This window comes from Ambystoma mexicanum, chromosome 10 (genome assembly GCF_040938575.1).
Source record: "Ambystoma mexicanum isolate Mex_15411 chromosome 10, UKY_AmexF1_1, whole genome shotgun sequence".
Lineage (NCBI taxonomy): Eukaryota > Metazoa > Chordata > Amphibia > Caudata > Ambystomatidae > Ambystoma > Ambystoma mexicanum.
Genome location: NC_090932.1, coordinates 1,578,297,600 through 1,578,316,106, shown reverse-complemented (window position 1 = coordinate 1,578,316,106; position 18,507 = coordinate 1,578,297,600). Strand labels below are relative to the sequence as shown.

The window sequence follows — 18,507 nt, the reverse complement described above, 5'->3', positions numbered from 1 at the left end:
AATTACCGGCACCTGATTTCCCAGCCGCCGGACTCGAAATAGCACGGTGGCACCGGGAAGTCAGGCCATAGTAATTTTTTATGGGTCTGGCGGCAACCCGCCGGTCGCACCGGCACGGTTACCGCTGGACCCGTAATGAGCCCCAATTTCGTTTTTAAGTAATAGGGCCCCCCCTCAACTCCATGAGGTGTGCGTGTATGAGTCTATGGTGAAAGGGTGCACACTCAAATGTATAGTCGGCTGCCTGTGTGTATATGGTGAAAGGGTGCACACTTAAATGTATGGGTGGCTGTGGGGGTGTGCCTGCATGGTGAAAGGGTGCACACATAAATGTATAGGTGGCTACCTGTGTGAGTGTATGGTGAAAGGGTGCACACTTAAATGTGTGGATGACTGGGTGTGTATAAGGTGAATGGTGTGTGTGCTTGTGTACAGGGGCACAAGAAAACCTTCATTTCGGGGGGGCTAACCCTTCAAATGTTGGGAGAGGCGCTAACTTCACATGCGGTGGGGAGGGGGAAACTTATTTGTGTGGGCGCATCCAAATTATTTACGCATTTTAATGAGACTATTCTAGTGCAGATTCAATGTTACAAGCAGTTAACTCTCTCCTATAAGTCTCCTGTTCCCTTTCTACCCTTCCTATCACTCCCCTGGCATGCAAGTACTAAAGCCACATCACGATTTCAATCGCCTAAACAATGTGGAATTTGAATGCAGGTACTAACAGTGAAATGCTTTACGTTGGTAATTGCTGGGTTCTTGTTAACAGCAAAAACCAGGTGCTGTTTAAAATCTGTGTCCTGTTCGGTCTGGCAACTGCTCTAAAGGTTAGCCAAGTTGAGTCAATATAGCCCAAAACGTCAGGGGGGGTAGTGCTGAAGCCCAGTCAACTCAATGGTGTTGCGCTACTACTTGTGTTTAATGCCTTGCTTACTCCTAGCCCTATTCTTCCTCGTCCCCGTACTTATATACGAGGCAGTACGTGTGTTTGAGGCACTCTGCCTCATACAAAAGTACTGGGAAGAGGTAGAGGTACATGGAGGTAATGCCTGATTTAGCTACCTGTAATCTTCATCACACCTAGTCCCACTGTTCCTCATCCCGGTACTTACCTATGAGGCAAGGAGCCTCATACGAAAGGTCTGGGACAAGGAAGAGAGACGCAGAGGTAATTCTGGGCCAAGGAGCTGATTGTTGAGGTTGGGGTGGTGGGTGGGAGGGAGAGTGGATGTGTGGGTGGGCAGGATTGTGTGATAAATCATAATGGTTGTCCACGTCCAGGCTAAGCAGGCATGATATGTGGTATTAGTGGCTAGAGAGGCATTTTGATTTAGCCAGTCTAGTCATTCCTCAGTTTGGTATGACTTTCTTTTAACTGGACATTTCTGATAAAGTAGTCCTGCTAACTTTAATTACCTGGCTAGATTGGCCTTTGGGTGCTGCCAGTCTAGCCATTTCTTACTGCGGCATTGTATATTTTTCTGGGCATCTGTGATAAAATGATATGATGTGATTCAAGTTATTTATAATGCGTCTGTACACAAGTGTACACAAGGGAGGAATGATAGAGGGAGGACAAGACAAACGATCTCACTAGGCCTTGTGTCATTGTGAGAACGAGAAGTGCAAGGGAAAAGGGAGCAGGGAAGTGCAAGTGAGAGGGGAGGGGAAAACAGGGCAGCAATGCTCTCAGTAAGTGCAGCCAGGGCAGAGCAACTATTGGTTGTGCAAGGAGAACAATGGACTGCAGGGTTACAGTTACAGCCCCTAAGTGCATGGTAGGCCCGGAGGCAGTGCAAGGGTGACCAATCAAGAAAGAGCCTGGACTCAGAGAGACTCTGAGGGTAGCCAAGCAGCCAGTCAGTACAGCAGACAGGTAGGTCAGGTAGGTCAGCAGGGGGGGAGAGAGAGCGAAAGCAGCAGAGAAGAGGAAAGCTTTTAGCTGCTTCAGAAACTTCAGGTTGTCCGCCTCAAGTTTGAGAGGGGCAGGGAGGCCATTCCAGTTGGAGGCACCAGCAGAGGAGAGAGGTCTACCCCCACTCTCTGCCTGGAGAAATGTCTAAGCCTTAGAGAGTTGGAGGTAGCTGAGTGAAGGGTTAGAGAAAGAAGGTATTTTGGAAGAGAGCATTGGATTTAGTGTTGGCACTGGCCCCAGAAAGCCTTGTGGGCAATGCAAAGGTTCTTGAACTTGATCCTTGCAGCCAGTGGAGCGATTTCAGGGCTGGAGAAATACAGTCCCAGGGTTTGAGGCCAAGGCTAAGTCTTGCAGTCCTGTTCTGGATTATTTGCAGATGACGGAGACTAGAGGAAGAAGATTGAGAAAGTGGCTGTTGCAGTAGTCCAGCTTAGAGACAGTGAGCTTCTGGTGGAGAGTGAGAAAGGGAAGAGTCCCTTTGAGGAGGAGCAGCTGGTAGTGGGACTTCTTGGTGATGTCCGAGATGTTAGGAGAGAAAGAGAGTGTGGCGTTGAAGATGACACCAAGGTTTTCTGCCTTGCAGGAAGGCAAAGGAAGAGGGCCCAAGGTGGTCTGCTATAGTGAGAGAGGAAACACAGTGGCAAGGGTCCCAATGAGAAGGATCTCTGTCTTACTGGCATTAAGGCAGAGATTGTTGGAGGCGCACCAATCCTGAATCGTGGATAGACAGTCAGGAATGAGCAAGAGAGGAGAGGAGGATGAGGGGAGCCTGAAGGAAAGCCGAGTCCTCCGCACAACACTGAAAGTTAGAGGATAAGGTAGAGATCAGGGAGGCCAAAGTGGCCAAGTAGAGGTTGAAAAACCAGCGTGAGAGGATAGAGCCCTGGGGAATGCCACAGGTAGAGAGAGGTGGCGGAGAGAATGGGACCACGATCGACCTGGGAGCGGAGTGGCGGTCCAAGTGGAAGTAGGTCAGTCACTCTAGGGTCTGATCTGTGATGCCCAGGTTCTCACAGAGTCGATTGATCAGGATGGCGATGTTGACCCTGTCGAAAGCAGAGGAAATATGAAGGATGAGAATAGAAGGAATGCTGGAATCAAGGTTAGAGAGCAGCACAGGTGTTAAGGAGAGCAGTTTCCATGCCTCTGGCAGCTCTGAAGCCAGACTGATGGTCATGGAGACAACCAACAGATTCAGTGTGGAGAGTAAGCTGGGAGATGGCAAGCTTTTCCAAGAGTTTGCTCAGGAAAGGTGGAGATTGAGCGATAGTTTTCCAGCAGGTAGGATCAGCAGACTGCTTCTTGAGGAGTGGGTGCACAAGGGAGTGCTCAAAGGGAGAGGGGAACATTGCAGTGGCGAAAGAGTGATTACAGAAATCGGCCAAGGCTGGAGCGAGGGTGTCAATATGGGCTTTGATGGTTCTGGAGGAGCAGCGGAGCACCTGTTTGGACGACACTTTCATAGATCGGACTTGTCTAGAAACCTCGTCAGGTGTTGTCAGAGAGAAAGAGGAAAAAGGAGGAGGAGAGAAGAGATGGCCAAAATGGGCCGAGAGAGGAAGAGGACATAGAGGACAGGATGTCCTGAGATTTAGCAGAGAAATGAGAGGCCAGAGCTGTACAGAGGGCATGGGAGGGAACAGAAGAGGTATAGACCACAACAGGATTGACCAGTTCCTTGCAGATTTTAAAGAGTTTGGCCGTGTTGTTCTAGGCCATGGAGACACATGCTTTATTGTGTGCTCTCTTCTTGATGAGTGTTATTGCTTTGACTGGCATTTTGCTGAAAACAGTCTAGGTATGTCTAAATGTGGCCTGGCATTCTGTACTATAATGTTATTACGTGTTTACACTGGTCTACATTGTGCAGCCAGTTGGAAGCATTAATGTTCCTGTGCACTGTTGGTGACTTGCATGTTTTGGATTGTGTTACCCTACAAAACAATTGCAAACACTCTGGCTTCATAGACAATTTATCTCAGAAAGTGTGATGTATATTGCATTAAAACACATATTTATATCTTTTTCCTAGTGCAGTGTGCGGCATACCCCTTCAGCAGCACGTTCATGCGTATTGTGCAAGCGTGACAGTCTAGGCCGGCCCAGAGTGTGGCGCAACCCGTAATTTGTTGCCGAGTTGGGGGGCCCCCTCAGCATGGCTCGCAGGGGGCCCCCCATATTTTGTGTTACGCCACTGGGCTTGGCCCCACCCCAAAAGGGGCAGTCCAGCCTGAACTGCTAGGCTACATCCCTTCTGCACGAGACCACAACCATCCCCAAACATGTTTCGCCCTTGTTGGGGCTCATCAGTGAGAAGTAGCTTGGGTCTCTAGGGCCAGCAGGCACGGGACCCACGTCTGGGCATACCCGTCCCAGAGCATTGCCACGGGTATGCCCAGACAAAATCCAACCTCATTTATACATTGAGGTACTCTGCACAGAGTTTCCAGGTCAAAAAGATCATCACAAAAAATTAGGATCTGATGAAATCAGACCCCAACCTTAATCGTCTCTTTCCAGCGCCTCCAATGTTAGCGTATAAGAGAGGAAGGAATTTCAGGGATATGCTAATAAAAGCTGAAAGACCCAAAAAATCCACTCAGAGGAAACTTACGAAGTTGAAGAAAGGTACTTTTCCTTGCCTAAATTGTCAACATTGCTCGAACATTATCAAAGGCAGCCACATCAGGCATCCTAACAATGGCAAGAAGATCCCCCTGAAAAGTTATGCAACTTGTGATTCTGAAAATGTAATCTATACCATCAGATGCCCATGTGGTAAATATTACGTGGGGAGGACCAGCAGAAAAGCCAAGGAAAGATGGACCGAGCATAAGTCTCAGATCAGAACTAAAAACCTGAAATCGCTGGTATTCCGGCATTTTAAAGATATTAATCACAATATCTTGCAGATGAGATTTGCAATACTAGAAGTGATACACCCCCTCCAAAGGGGAGGTGATTTACCAACATTACTTGCACAAAAGGAACTATACTGGATTCATAGACTTGGTGCAATGTCCCCTCTTGGTCTGAACGAAGACTACTGCTTAGGTCCATTTATTTAAAACCTAATACTAACACTCTCTACTGTCATTTTAACCTTTTCTTGATAAACTGGTTATGCTCTGCCTAGAGATGTAATTGCTCTTCCTTGTCCTGGTTCCCTGGTCCTCCCTCTTCTGCCAGCTGTCCTTGCCTTGTCTTGATGCCTCCTTGCCTTGCCTTGCTGCATCCTTGTCTTGCATTGCTCACTCCTTGTCTCTTGCCTTGCTGCCTCCCTGCCTCCCTTCTTCCAGCCTGTGTCATGTGCCTGTTTTACCTGCTATCCTGCCTTATCCTTTCTTCCTGCTGGGCTAGAACCTCTCTTTCTTCTTTCTTGGCTATTGAGCATCTTCAGGAAGCACCATTGCATCACCTTGGCTGCTGTTATTGTCTGGAAGTCCCTTGTCATCCTACCATCGAGCCAGCATTCCTGTTAGGTCTTATATGGTTTGGGGAGTTGGGTTGGCAAATCTAGGTACAAAATCCTTGGGGTTTTTGTCAGCTGATTTCCTGCATCACCAAAAGCAACACGTCTGGATACGTCGCAACAGATCACTACACCAAATCAGATACAAAACTTCAGCGGGATGCCGCCCTTTTCAATAAGTCCCCCTAGGAGATTCTTAGACCTCAACTTTTTAAAGGTTTAATGAGCATTGTTTGATTTTGAACTTGACTATATATTTGTCTCAAGGTGCACCTTTTCTGAAATGCTGGACTTCTATGTTCTCCCTAATCACAATAGTGATCATGACATCCTAATTCTAAAATGTTTAACATCTGTATGCCCACCTTGGGGTGAATTTTATTCTCTTAATCGAACCCTTTATAGGAGAAAGAACTTGGCTAAAATGGACTGAAGCTAAGATGGGTAAATTTGAGAGATGTCTGGGGAATAGATACCAGAGAGCCGATAATAATAAGAAAGATACTTATGTGACAATCTTGAGATTTTTTACAGAAAAAAATAAAGAAAAAACCCTCTTTTAGGCACAAACATGTCTTTGATCAGGAGGTACAATTGATGAAAGCGCAATGTAGAAAAGAGAAATGTTCGGCATTGCAAGATAACTGTAAGACCAAAGCGACTCTGTTAAAAAAAAATTGACCAAAAATATAAGAACTGGTTGAAACTATATAGGGCGAAAATGTATCAAACTGATGCAGAGGCGATGCTCCAGACAATAAGCCCTAAATCAAGTGTGAAGAGTTGGCCTCTATTGTAAATTGGGTGTAGAGACAGTCTGCGCCTGTGCTGATTAACCCGATACAGGAAGAGGTTTGGAAGGCTTACTTTACTGATCTTTTTGCTTGTAAGGATAATTCAACTATGCTGATAAAACAAGATGGAGATGAGGTAAACGGACTGTGGTTTGACGAGCCTGAGATCCTGATGGAAATTAGGAATTGGAGCACTTCGAGAGCCCCAGGCCCAGATGGCCAAACTAATTATATGTTAAAACAGCATCTAGAATCATGGGCGAAAATACTATTTTTAATTTTCCATCAGGTCATTTTAGAAGGAAGAATTCTGCACTCCTGGAAATGCTCAGCAATTATTCCTATTTTTAAAAAGTGGGAAAGAGAGAGTCCAAAACATTATCGCCCCATAGCGCTTCTTGATGCCCCGGGGAAGTTGTTTGCTCGTCTGATATTAAAACAATTAATGAAATGCATAAGTTTGAATCAGCACTTTGACATTTGTCAATCAAGTTTTGTGTCAGGTTTGGGAACGGCGTCTAATTTGTTAGCCTTATCCGCTATGCCAATTATTATATTTTACAAGCAAAAAGTAGTTCCCACAGTAATGTATGGGGCAGAGACAAAACTAATTGATCAGAGACCATCTTGGGGTAGGCTGGAGGGTTTGTATTGGAAAAGGGTGCTCTCCTTACCTAAAAGCCTACCCATTCACTTTGGGTTGGGTTTATTGTCTATAAGAATTATTGTAGATTGGTGCACTTTAGCGCTTTATGGGAAATGTATTGTAAATCAGTCTATGGGGGACTAATCTTCTAGCAATCATTGCGAGAATTTTGGTAGTCCAGTCGGAAACCTCTCTAAAACTTTGGATGGAGCACTGTTTAGAATTAATGTTAGCAGCTGATATTGATGTACACTTGCTATTGTCTAATCCAGTTTGTGCAAAAAGCAAATTGTGGGTATTACTGGAGAGGAACATGGGAGGAGTGTAATGAATATAAATGATCTAAAATATGAGATTTTGTAATCAAACCATTGCAAGAAACCCCTGTATATTTACAGAAATTTCCAGACAATAAATATTGTAATTTATTTTTAAGATTTTGTTTCAACCTATGGTTGACAAGGGATGAACTAGGGATCTGATCTAAATGGTCACAAGGGGAGAAATCATGTAGACCTTGTCTAAATATAAATGAACTGGAGACATTAAAAGACATTATAGTGTCTTGTCCTAACCTTGCCGACCTGAGAAGTACCTTCTTTTATAAATACTTCTCTGATTTTAAATTGTTATCGCAGGATGATTTGTGGATGATGATTTTTAATGGACAACATGTATCTTTAAATTTAGCAGTGATTCATTGTTTGCTGTTCTTAAAGATTTTACCAAGTACTACTAAATTTTAATACATTTTAAAATAATATAAATGTTAACTAGCAAAATGGTTTTAGAATATTACCAATTATTGTCCGGGATTTAACTCATTGACTACCACTCTCTCCTTTTTCTCTGATTGCTTCCTTCGGGGATTGCATTACCCATTACAATGTTCTCCTTTTTGCTGATTTGCTTTGCTCTTGCTGTGTAGCGTAAGGATGTTAGAGTTGTACCTGAAGAGAAATGTATAGGGTTGTTTAGGAAAAACAAACAACATTCTGTATTTTAATTGTATAGGCTGAATTCCTATTGTGTTTCTATTTTTTACTGTTTTATTTCTTTTTGAAAGGTTGAACTTTTCAGCCAAATCAATCAAAGAGAAATAAAAATAAATTTAAAAATCGTACTGCCCATAGCTCTTTCCTATCAGTGGCTGCTGGTGAATTTCTAAAGTAGTGGGCATATACGATTTCTAGAAATTGGACTGAGCAAGCAAAGAAAGTTAGTATGTGACAGCATTGTCAATGTAAAATACATGTCAACAAAAATCACGATGCCTCTCTGAGCAATATATGTCAGCACTGCCACTGTAAAACGCATGTTTCTTCTGGCTGTCCCTAAAGAAAATACTGAAAATTGTCTCAGCAATATATGCTAGAATTGCTGCTGTAAAACAAATTTTCATGCTGGCTGTGGCCAAAGAAAATCACAAAAGTTGCTGCAACAATATCCGCTAGCATGAGCACTAAAGAAATCAAAATTCCATGCTGATTGTTCCCAACGAAAATTGTGAGGCAAGTTTCCACCATTTTTGCATTCTGATCCAAGCCACTGTAAAATGCATTTTCATGCTGCAACAATGGCATTTTAAAACACACTTTCATACTGCTTTCCCAAGCTCTCTCATGTTACTCTCTTACCCAGGCTTGCCTCATGACACTCATTGCCTCATATCTTCACTGGTTGTCCCTCACTGTGACCGGTCTACCTTGCGTGGCTGATGTGGCTCTCACTGTGACCGGTCGACCCTGCATGGCTGATGTGGCTCTCACTGTGACTGGTCTACCCTGCGTGGCTGATGTGGTTCTCTCTGTGACTGGTCTACCCTGCATGGCTGATGTGGTTCTCACTGTGACCTGTCTACCATGCGTGGCTGATGTGGCTCTCTCTGTGACCGGTCTACCCTGCGTGGCTGATGTGGCTCTCACTGTGACCGGTCTACTCTACGTGGCTGATGTGGCTCTCACTGTGACCGGTCTACCCTGCATGGCTGATGTGGTTCTCACAGCCACAGACCTGTTTCAACATTGAAGACCAGTTCCTCCCCAGTGCCACTTCCAATTCCCCACGTTCTGCCCCAATGCTTTGTCAGTACTCAGATGCTGCATCAATGTCAGCTCTACCACACGCCTCAGTTTCCCTAACCCAGTCCTGCTCATGTCGCTCTCACTGCCCCAGGTGTTATTCACGTGTGAGCTGCCACAGTTTCACCCATGTGGTGTTCACTGCAGCAGTTTTGCACCGCCAGCACTCTCACTGCCCACGTTCTTTCTCATGTGGCTCTGAGTGCCCAGCTGTGTCCCAATGTCATTTACAGTGCCCATGTTTGGTTCCATGTGTTAATATCCTTGCAAAAATATCGCCATACTAAATTAACGCCATATTTTTGCGGCGATATTAAGCCATGGAACCTGTGGGGGACACCCCTGCAACCCCCATAATTTTTTGAATGAAGCGGGCGACACCCCTGCAACCCACGGTCCCAATAAACCCATAAATTATCCCCACTAATAATATCGCCTATGGCCTTACCCCACGACCGTATATATGGTGATATTATTGGTGGAGATAATATTACCTGATACCGCATGTTCTGCCGTAATGTGAAACTCAGTACCCAGGTGCTGCCCCAATGTAACTTGGTGCCCATGTTCTCTCGCTGGTGGCTCTCAGAGCCTATTTCGGCCCTATTTCCAATCTCAGTGCCACCGTTCTGCCTCATTTTCGCTTTGCCAGTGCCCATGATCTCTCCCATGCCACTCCCACTACCACAGTTCTGCTCCAAGATTGTTCTTACTGCCTAATTCCGGTACGGTAAAGTGCCAGTATGCGGGAGGATAGCTCAGGGGCAACGTGCTCGCCTTGGCAGCAAGACGACACGGCGCAACACAGGTTCGATCCCCAGTCCGCGCTTAGAAACCTCTGGGTATAAAGCGCGCTATAAATAACCTATCCTATCATATCATAATACCGGCCCGGTGATACCGCACCGTCCAATTTATAACGAGGCCTGTATCCCTACGCTCCAGAGACTCTTACTATTTAAGAGGTGCTGTCCACGAGTTTCTAGTGCTCATAAAGCAAAGGTAGAGACACTTTTGGGCACCCCCCACATAACGCTGGGCCAGCAAGAACCTGATGACCAGGGTTTCTGGGCATATTGTGTGATGATAGAGGGCTCTCATTACGGATTTCAGCGCTTTCCAAGACTCCCACTTGTAACATCTATGCTTACCTCCGTCTGCATACAGGAAGTGATGTCACTTTCTGTGATGTCATCCGGAGATAACATTTTGTGACATCACTTCCTCTACCCCTATGATTCTGTTGAAATGACACCAGGTACTAGTGACTAGGTAGTTACCTCTGAAAAATGAAATAAAACCATGGGGATATTTAACTCCTGCCTCAATGCGTCCAGCACCCTGGTAGCAAGAGTGAAGCCTGCTCTGTGCTGACTCGAGCTAGAGTTCCTGTGACCTAGAACCCAGTGATCTATTTCCCTCTAGAGAAACACTCACTCTCTCAGTCCCTCGCCTGTACCCTCAGTGAGAGAAGCACCTCATCTATATACCCAGGCGTCAGTGGGGCCATGGTCCAACCACAGCATGGTGCTAAAATGCAACTCTTCTTTCTTTGCCTCCCAGGGCTGCTTCATTACAAAGATTGGAAGGAAGGTGCTGCTGCTGACTGGCTTCGGGGTGATGGGCGGATCCCTGGCCCTCCTCACTGTGACCCTTGCTTTTCAGGTAAGCGGGTTCTTGATGCCACCCTGGCACTCCTTTTACTTCAAACCCCTGTGGAAGCCGGTAGGCCTTGGCAGGGTCCTAGCCTTCCTCATCTATGGTCCCTGCAATCCTTTCAATGACTTTCTCTATGCAGTTAAGCGGGTGCCAGCATGGCCAGGACACCCCTTACTGCAACTCTCCATGTTTGTAAGCAGGCTTTGAATGTGTCCACATTGGGCATCTCAGCGGGTCTTTGTGCATGTATGCAGCTTTGGCCAACTCTCTATCCATCCTCATTGCCCTCCCCTGTATCGTTAAGGAGATGCTGAGTGCAGGTCTAGCACTCCTCACCATGAATCTGTTTCTACAGGTATGTAGATGCTGGGCACATTATTAGGTAAGTAGTCTCTGGACAAGGTCCTAGTTCCCTTCACCATGGCACTCATCCTGGAAATTAAATCATGCTTAATCTTGGCTAATCTCCCTGTGCAGGCCAGTTGGCTCTCCCTGATGCCCTAACTATACTGAGCATTATGTTCCATGCAGGTAAGTAGGCGCTGGGCACAGCCCTAGCCCGCCTCACTGATACCCACCCATCTCTGCAGGTATGTAGGAGATGGATGCAGCACTGCTCATGTTCAACATGCACCTCTATAGGTAAGGAGGTGAATGGCACAGCTGTGGTCATCCTGCCCATCACCCATTTTCTCCAGGTAAGTCGATGCTGGGTCAGCCCGGCCCTGTCTGACTGTGACCCTCTCTGTGCTGGTGAGTGGCTGCTGGGGCGGCTGTAACCTTTTAATGTATTGTATTTGAATATCATGAGTGAATAAACGATGAAGATTCACTAGAGCACAGAACATCAATATACATTCATAAATAAATATACAGTATAGCAATACTAAAATGTAAAAATAGTAATGTTAAACTGCAACCAATTTACTGCAATGAAACTGAGAAAGACGCACAGTGGTAAGCTCAGAAACTGAAATTTAAGATGTAATTTATGTTAGAGAGCATAGATGTACAATAGCATATTTACCAATATGTACAGTAAAATCGAAAGATATTGAAGTGAATAAGTTCTCTGAGATGATGGACCATTTAACGAGGAAGTGGTAAGAGAGAGGGGAAAAGAAAAACAACACACATTCAGTTTTACGATCATTAAGTTTAAGAAAATGAAAGGCCAGCCATGAGAAGACCCTCTGGTGTCAGCTCTGCAGCAGATGAGCCATCATGAGGAGATGGAAGAGGCTGGAGAGCCTGGATGGCTGAATTGCCACACCCTAGGGCATGAGGCCTGGGGCGGACCGACACCTCCCCATGCACCCAGAGGGCCCGATTCTGAGGTGCAAGCAAAAATAGGAAAGTGTTCATCTATGAAGGATGAACACTTTCCTTAAAAGCACCCTTTTCTTATGCAGTAGTAATGTAGCTGTTTGGCATCAAAGCCACAACTTTAGCATATGCCCGATTTACTGCTTGATAACAGCCTTAGTAATCATGGGAAATACGGGGCAGGCACTTGGAGGGGGGTTCTCCTTTCAAAAACACTGCTTTAGCACTTAAAGAAGAGGATTTCAAATATAAACGCTCCTGCACACTTTTTCCCTTTATAAAACAAATAGCATTTCCTAGACTGCAGCACCAGTTTTCTAGTTTAATGAAAGCTTAAGAAGCGGCAGTCTTTTCGGCAATGCGTGCAATGCCACTTGTACACGTTTCTATCTAAACGATAGATGTAAGCAGCTTTTGCTGCTGACAATATTTTGCTTCCAATATTTCATCTCAGAATGGTGGCTCTGGACACTGGAGGGGAGAAAGCTGACTTTCTACACTACATTTAGCACAAGTTCAGAATCGGGTCCTTAGAGTGGCCGGATAGAAAGGCTGAACTTGCCTTTTGTAGGATTTGTCATCTGACTACTTATGGGATCGTCTGTCTGCAGGTAATGACATTGCACTGCCGATTGCTGTCGTCAGGGTAATTCATCATATTTTGGAAGCTATTTAGAACCTATATGACACTTTGATGACGATGAAATGTTGCTTTTTCTTGTCTTTGCTGGTCTGTTAACATTTTATTATTGTTACGACTCTTGTCTATTTTACGTTTAGTGTCTTACCTCCTAATGAAAACATTGAGGCCCCTCATTCACAGAGCGTTTTCCAATGGGGTTTTGCAATTATAAAACGCGTCTGTGAATTAAGCCCTCAATGTATTTTAATGTATTTCATGCGTGATGATGTACTGTGAAAGGTTTATGACGAACCACTACATCATTGATAAATAAAAAATAAAAAAAATGATTCATCGTTAAAGTTTATAGTTCTTGTTTTCATACACTTGACGTTTGATATAATAATTGCTTAATGTTATGATATAGTTAAACCTATTGTAATCACCAATTCAATATACTTCAACAAATGGAATACAATTATTTAACATAAATAAATAAATAAAGAATCCCTGGTGAATCCCTGATAGCCCAAATCCACACAGTTGGTAAAAAGAACTGCATAGTCATCATGGCAAACCCAGGAGAAAGATCAGGCAAGCAATGAAGGCCTACGCTATCATCACTGAGCTTCCAGGAGGCCTCATCCAGGTCATACAGTTTTGTCTTCTTAGTGCTGCAGCCCTGCCAGAAAGCAGATTAATTGTGAGCTCGGATGCTGCTCTTGAACACATATGTGTTAAGGGTATCAGGTAATATTATCCCCATACATATGGTCCCCCTACATAATGTCACTCGGAAAAGGTGACCACATATATATGTCAAGGGGAGCAGAGGATGCAGGGGTGTCCACCGCTCCACTTGAGAAAAAAAAAAAAAAAGATTTTGGGGGTTTCAGGGGTGTCCCTCGCATGTTCAATATAATAATGTCCCTGCAAAAAACAGCAATTTTGTTTGGCGACTTTTTTTTCAGGCAACATTTTTTACAGGGACATTTTTACATGGAACTTGAGTAAGCTGGTTTGAGACATCCTGCGCCAACATCATTCAATAAAGAGGCAAGGCGGGTAATAAGTACATCGATCACAAGGTGATACAGATCCGAGGAGGGGCCTAACAGACACTCCTGCAGCCTCTAGGCAACATAGGGGCCCTCACTATTTGGGGGTCGCCAGATTGGCTCAAAGCATGGGTTTCCGGAATCAATGGTGCCAACGTTTTATGTCTGCCGTAACACCTTTTTTAAGCTCCGGTGGAATCTTTTAGCAGGCAGAACAAAGGCGTGGAAAGTGATTATTCTGCCTGTCCCAGTGCGCTTTGCGTGCTGTCAGATTTGGATCATCTTGTCTCTGCCCGACCTCGGAGATGGCGGGCAAACGGCACACTCTCCCTGGCAGTAGGACTCAGAAAGGTAGAGGTGCTGTTTTAGTGTAAGGGGAAACCCCCGAAACTGGTATTTTCATCCAGTACTATAAAGTTGGTACATTCGGATGGCCCCCTTGCTACCATTTCTGGCAAGGATGCAACCTTCTGTCTGGAGAGATCAATATTTTCCCCAACTATCGACAATCTATCGCTAATTTGTACCCTCGGCCTTTCACTAAAACAGCCGAATCGGGACGAAAAATGGGCCCTGTTCTTCTGCCGTGAAAATGACTCTTGTTGCCAACAATCCCTTAATCAGGCCTGTGTCTGTAGAATTAGGAGGCAGCTCACACTCATTTTCACTCATGAGCTGAAAATAATTGTCCATGAAACCCTTAATCTGCGTCTCAAGTGCAACTATATACAATGCCGTATCCATGGGCATTCACACAGAAGGATACATTCAGCTCAAAAGTCTGCACGAGATTTTGAACAATATTTTATTTAGACAAGGCATGTGGACTCTGCTGTCCCTGGTTTAGTAGTAATGGGATTTCAGTGCAGAGCCGCACAGGGCTGATGATTAAACATCTGCTTAGAGAAAGATAGCTAACTTTTTTTTTTTTTTACCAAGGTAATGTGCAAGTACATTTTGAAACCTAATTTGTCTAAAAGAAATCGCAGGGCTATGCATGGCCGTGAGCAGATACATTTTAGAAACGTTCATGACAGCAAGAGTAGGGTGCTGCTTTTAAGCTGATTGTGGGTGATACCTGTACAGCTAATGTTTCTGATTTGATTCAATCAAGATGCAACTAGCAGGGATTTTGGGAAAAGATTGAAATGACTTACAAACTAATGAAATGCCCTTGATTGCGGAATCTTGAAAACATTGCTGATTTTAGCAAGATATTGTGAAAGGTTAATAAAATTTGTGTATGCAATTTTTAATAAATATTTTAAATATAAACAACTCCATGATTCCCTAGGTGTTCAGTGTCACAAATAATCTACAGATAAATTGTGCTTATGGACATTGTTCAAAATATCACATATGCATGCCAATGTCTGTATGATGGAGAAGATGAGAGCACATGGTGAAAAAAATGCATGCTTTCTAGTGAAGTCGGAAAAGCGATTACCCCCAACTCTTTCATTTGGCATGACCGGCTTAAATTTGAGTTTGCCCGTAACATTGACAAATGTCAAGCCGTGGCTTCTAATAAGTCATAGAGGTGTAAATGCCAAACAGCTCCAGGTGAATCACATTGATGACATCTCAGACCTTGTGGAGGTGCTTACTCCCCTCCAGGACAAGACATTGATGACATCTCAGACCTTGTAGAGGTGCTTACTTCCCTCCAGGACAAGACATTGATGACATCTCAGACCTTGTGGAGGTGCTTACTTCCCTCCAGGACAAGACCGCGGTGGGATGCCTAGCTAAATTCATGCCAATACCTTTTGTCTGCAGTGCTTGTTTTGTGTGCAGGCTATTTAGCCCCTGCTGTAGCGAGTGAAAGCCCTGCTAACTAACCTGTTTGAGCGATGTGCAAACTGTTTTCTTCACTTGTGACAAATTGGATTCTGCCCCGCATGAGTACAAGGATGAGTAGGGGTAAAATGGCCCACTCATCCCTCACACCTCTACAAACCAGACCAAATAGACTGCTAGAAAGGGCCTCCTTTTCTAAGGAAGCAGTCAGCTGGTTGCTGTTGTTACTGTCAGAACGGTCGGCCATGGTCTTCCAAGGAGACGCTATGGGCCTCATTACGACCCTGGCGGTAAGGGGTTTACGCCAGCGTTAGCTGCGCCGACCCCTTACCGCCAATTACGAGGTCCCCTAGCGCCATGGTGCTTTTAACACCTGCTTTTAGCAGGTGTTAAAATCCATGGCGCTAAGGGACCATGGAGTTAATTAAGCCACCGTAATTTACGGTGGCGTAATTAACGCCTTCCCCACTCCCATTATGCCCTATGGGGCAAAAATGGGAATGGGGAAGGGTAAATGGGGATTGGGGACTTACCGCCCCGCCAAGGTCGGAATGGGGCGGTAAGTCCGCCAACCACCATGGCGTAAACGTAGTTTACGCCATGGTGGTAAAGTCACGGCCCAGGCGGTAACTTACCGCCTGGGTCGTAATGAGGCCCTATGTCAGAAGGTTTCACCCTGCAGTGTAGAGTAGCTCAGGGCTCGTGTCTGGCCCTTACCCTGTTCAATCTATTCATGCTCACACTGTTTGATCACCTTGATGTTGATGGCACCTCCTATGCCAATTATACTGATGATACTCTGTGTCTCTCCCTCTTTCAAGTGACTACATTAAAGACATTGAGGTCATCAATGCCACATACAAGCAAATCCATCTCTCGATGTTGTATAACGGCCTAGCCTTGAACAACTCAAAAACTGAGATTATCTTGGGCACTGGCGCCAAACTGCACCTTCTAGATCAGGCCTACTCATCCTTTCAAAATGAAGACTGTCTTCCCCGCCCCCCCCATGAAAAAAGTAAAACCCCTGCGTGTCACTATTGACCAAGAGCTCTCAGTGAGGTCCCACATCAGCAGTCTAGTGTTCAACTCAACATACTACATCAAACTTCTGGCACAAATTAGATCATTCCTTGAGGTCTCCAGCTGTGCCATCTTGGCCAGGGCGATCATCGGCAGCCGCTTGGACTACTGTGCAAGCAGTCTACTAGTGGTGGGTAAAGGAGAACAAAACAATCCGCAAGTTGTTCAAAACAAGGCAGTGAGGGTTGTAATGGGTCTGCATAAAACGGATCATTACATTGGCTCCCCATAGCAAAGAGAGTCATGTTTGGTACCCTCTGCATTGCACACGCTTGCATGTATGGAATGAGCCTGTACTATCTGGCAGCACAGCTGAAGTGGCTACCGTACAGGCGCAACCTACGATCCAACAACACTGGGCTGATATTTACCCCAAAGGCCAAACTGGTGCAGGTGCAAAATGAATGCTTCCCAGTCTCAACCCCTCATTTGTGGAACACCCTTCCGCTTGATTTAATGCTGTGCCCCAGTCTTCCCAGGTTCAAACGTAACCTGAAAACCTTTTTTTTTTTTATTTTTTTAACAAAATGCCTACCTGGACTCGATTTTCTTCACACAGGTTTTCTCCCTAGGCCTCTTCTGAGCTATATGTGTTTATATTGTGTGTCTAGTCAGCACACTTATGCCTCTGGGCCCCTGTTCCAGCACTTTAGAAATAAAAGAAATAGATAAATAAACGAAGCAATCATAAAGGTAAAACAGGGACAGTTAAGAGATATACCTACTTTGCCTTTTGTGGTAACATGGGCTGAGGGAAGGCTGTACTCTCCAGAGGAGTGTGAAGGCGAACCATTAGGGACCCAAGCAACACAGTGTCACAGTCCAAAATAAAGGGAATGTCCAATCAAGATTCCGTAAAAATATATATACTTTAATGAAGCACACCATCTGCACGTAGAACAAATAGAAAATACTACACAAACCCCTCCCCCCAAAGGAAGACCAGAGAAGATGCAACACATTGGAGGAAGTAGCACTCTGAGCGTAGTTCCAAGGGTGGTACGTAAAGTACTAACAACCAATAGGATATTGTATTGAAAATAGGAGTTATCATAACCTAACAAGTCTCTAGGGTCCAAGTGGACTGAGGGGGCAGTTCAGAGTCAACTGTACCTGCATACAGTTCTTGGTGGGCTGACTAAGTCAGGGCCAGGGTCGAAACATAGATGCAAGCTGATCAGACTCAATCCGGGCACGTAGGATCGTGGAGGCTCCAGCCACAAGTGGGCGTTCACTAGGGGCATATGTGGGTGTTCTGTGTGGTAGAAGAGTGGCACTCAAAAATGCAGGCCAGAGTGGTCCTAGGAACGCTTCTCTGTTGGCCAGGCTGAATCAGGCTTTAAGCACCAGGAGGGTTCTTGGAGTGATTGATGTGCGATCAATGAGGTGGCAGTTCAAGGGCTAGCTTTGTCGAGCTGTGGTTTTAACCCCTGGTTAGAGTCAGCATGTGACTCTCCAGTGATTCAGTATGGGTTCCGCCTCTGAGCAGTTGCTTCAGCCCTACCAGGTGACAAGCATTAGCTAGGCCACAATGCAGTGTCGAGCTGGTCGAAGGTGCAAGCAAAGTTCGATGTGGTGGTGGAGCACAGCGACCAGTTCAGTGCAGAAAACAGGGAGATTCGGCTGGTCTAGTCCTCCAGTTGCTGTGAAGCCCACTCAAAGGGCCTAGAGGATAGGATGGTTGCATTCAGGGTCTGCTCTGCCTGCTCAGGAGATTCCGTTGCAGAATGGTAGTCCTGATCCACAGTAGCGGTTACTCCCAATGTTCCCTGAGAGTGGTATGGGAGAGATCTTCCTTCTGCCTTGTATGATTCCTTCTTCACCTCAGGCTGAGGACTTTGGAGAATGCAACTCTCCCAAAGGAAGCCCAGTGAGATCTTTAGAGCAAATCTACATCCTTAAACGATCTGAGAGGAACTGAGCAAATCTGCTGAGGGGGTGAAGACCCCTTCTTTTAAGGGAAAATGTCTTCAGGTGATTGGACTAAAGCTAGCTTACCTTTGTGTTTCAATCCCTGCTCTGGAACGGAGAACGGTTCGATATCACAT

General features: G+C 45.3%; 1 protein-coding gene across 1 annotated transcript in view; it reads left to right on the top strand.

The window, feature by feature from the left end:
* The window catches only part of LOC138493065 (solute carrier family 2, facilitated glucose transporter member 11-like), a 190,337-nt gene that overhangs the window by 102,484 nt on the left and 69,346 nt on the right, over positions 1-18,507 (top strand). Inside the window, exon 8 of the mRNA XM_069620290.1 lies at positions 10,475-10,576. Coding sequence (XP_069476391.1) covers positions 10,475-10,576 — 102 coding nt within the window. The remainder of the gene's footprint in view (positions 1-10,474; positions 10,577-18,507) is intronic.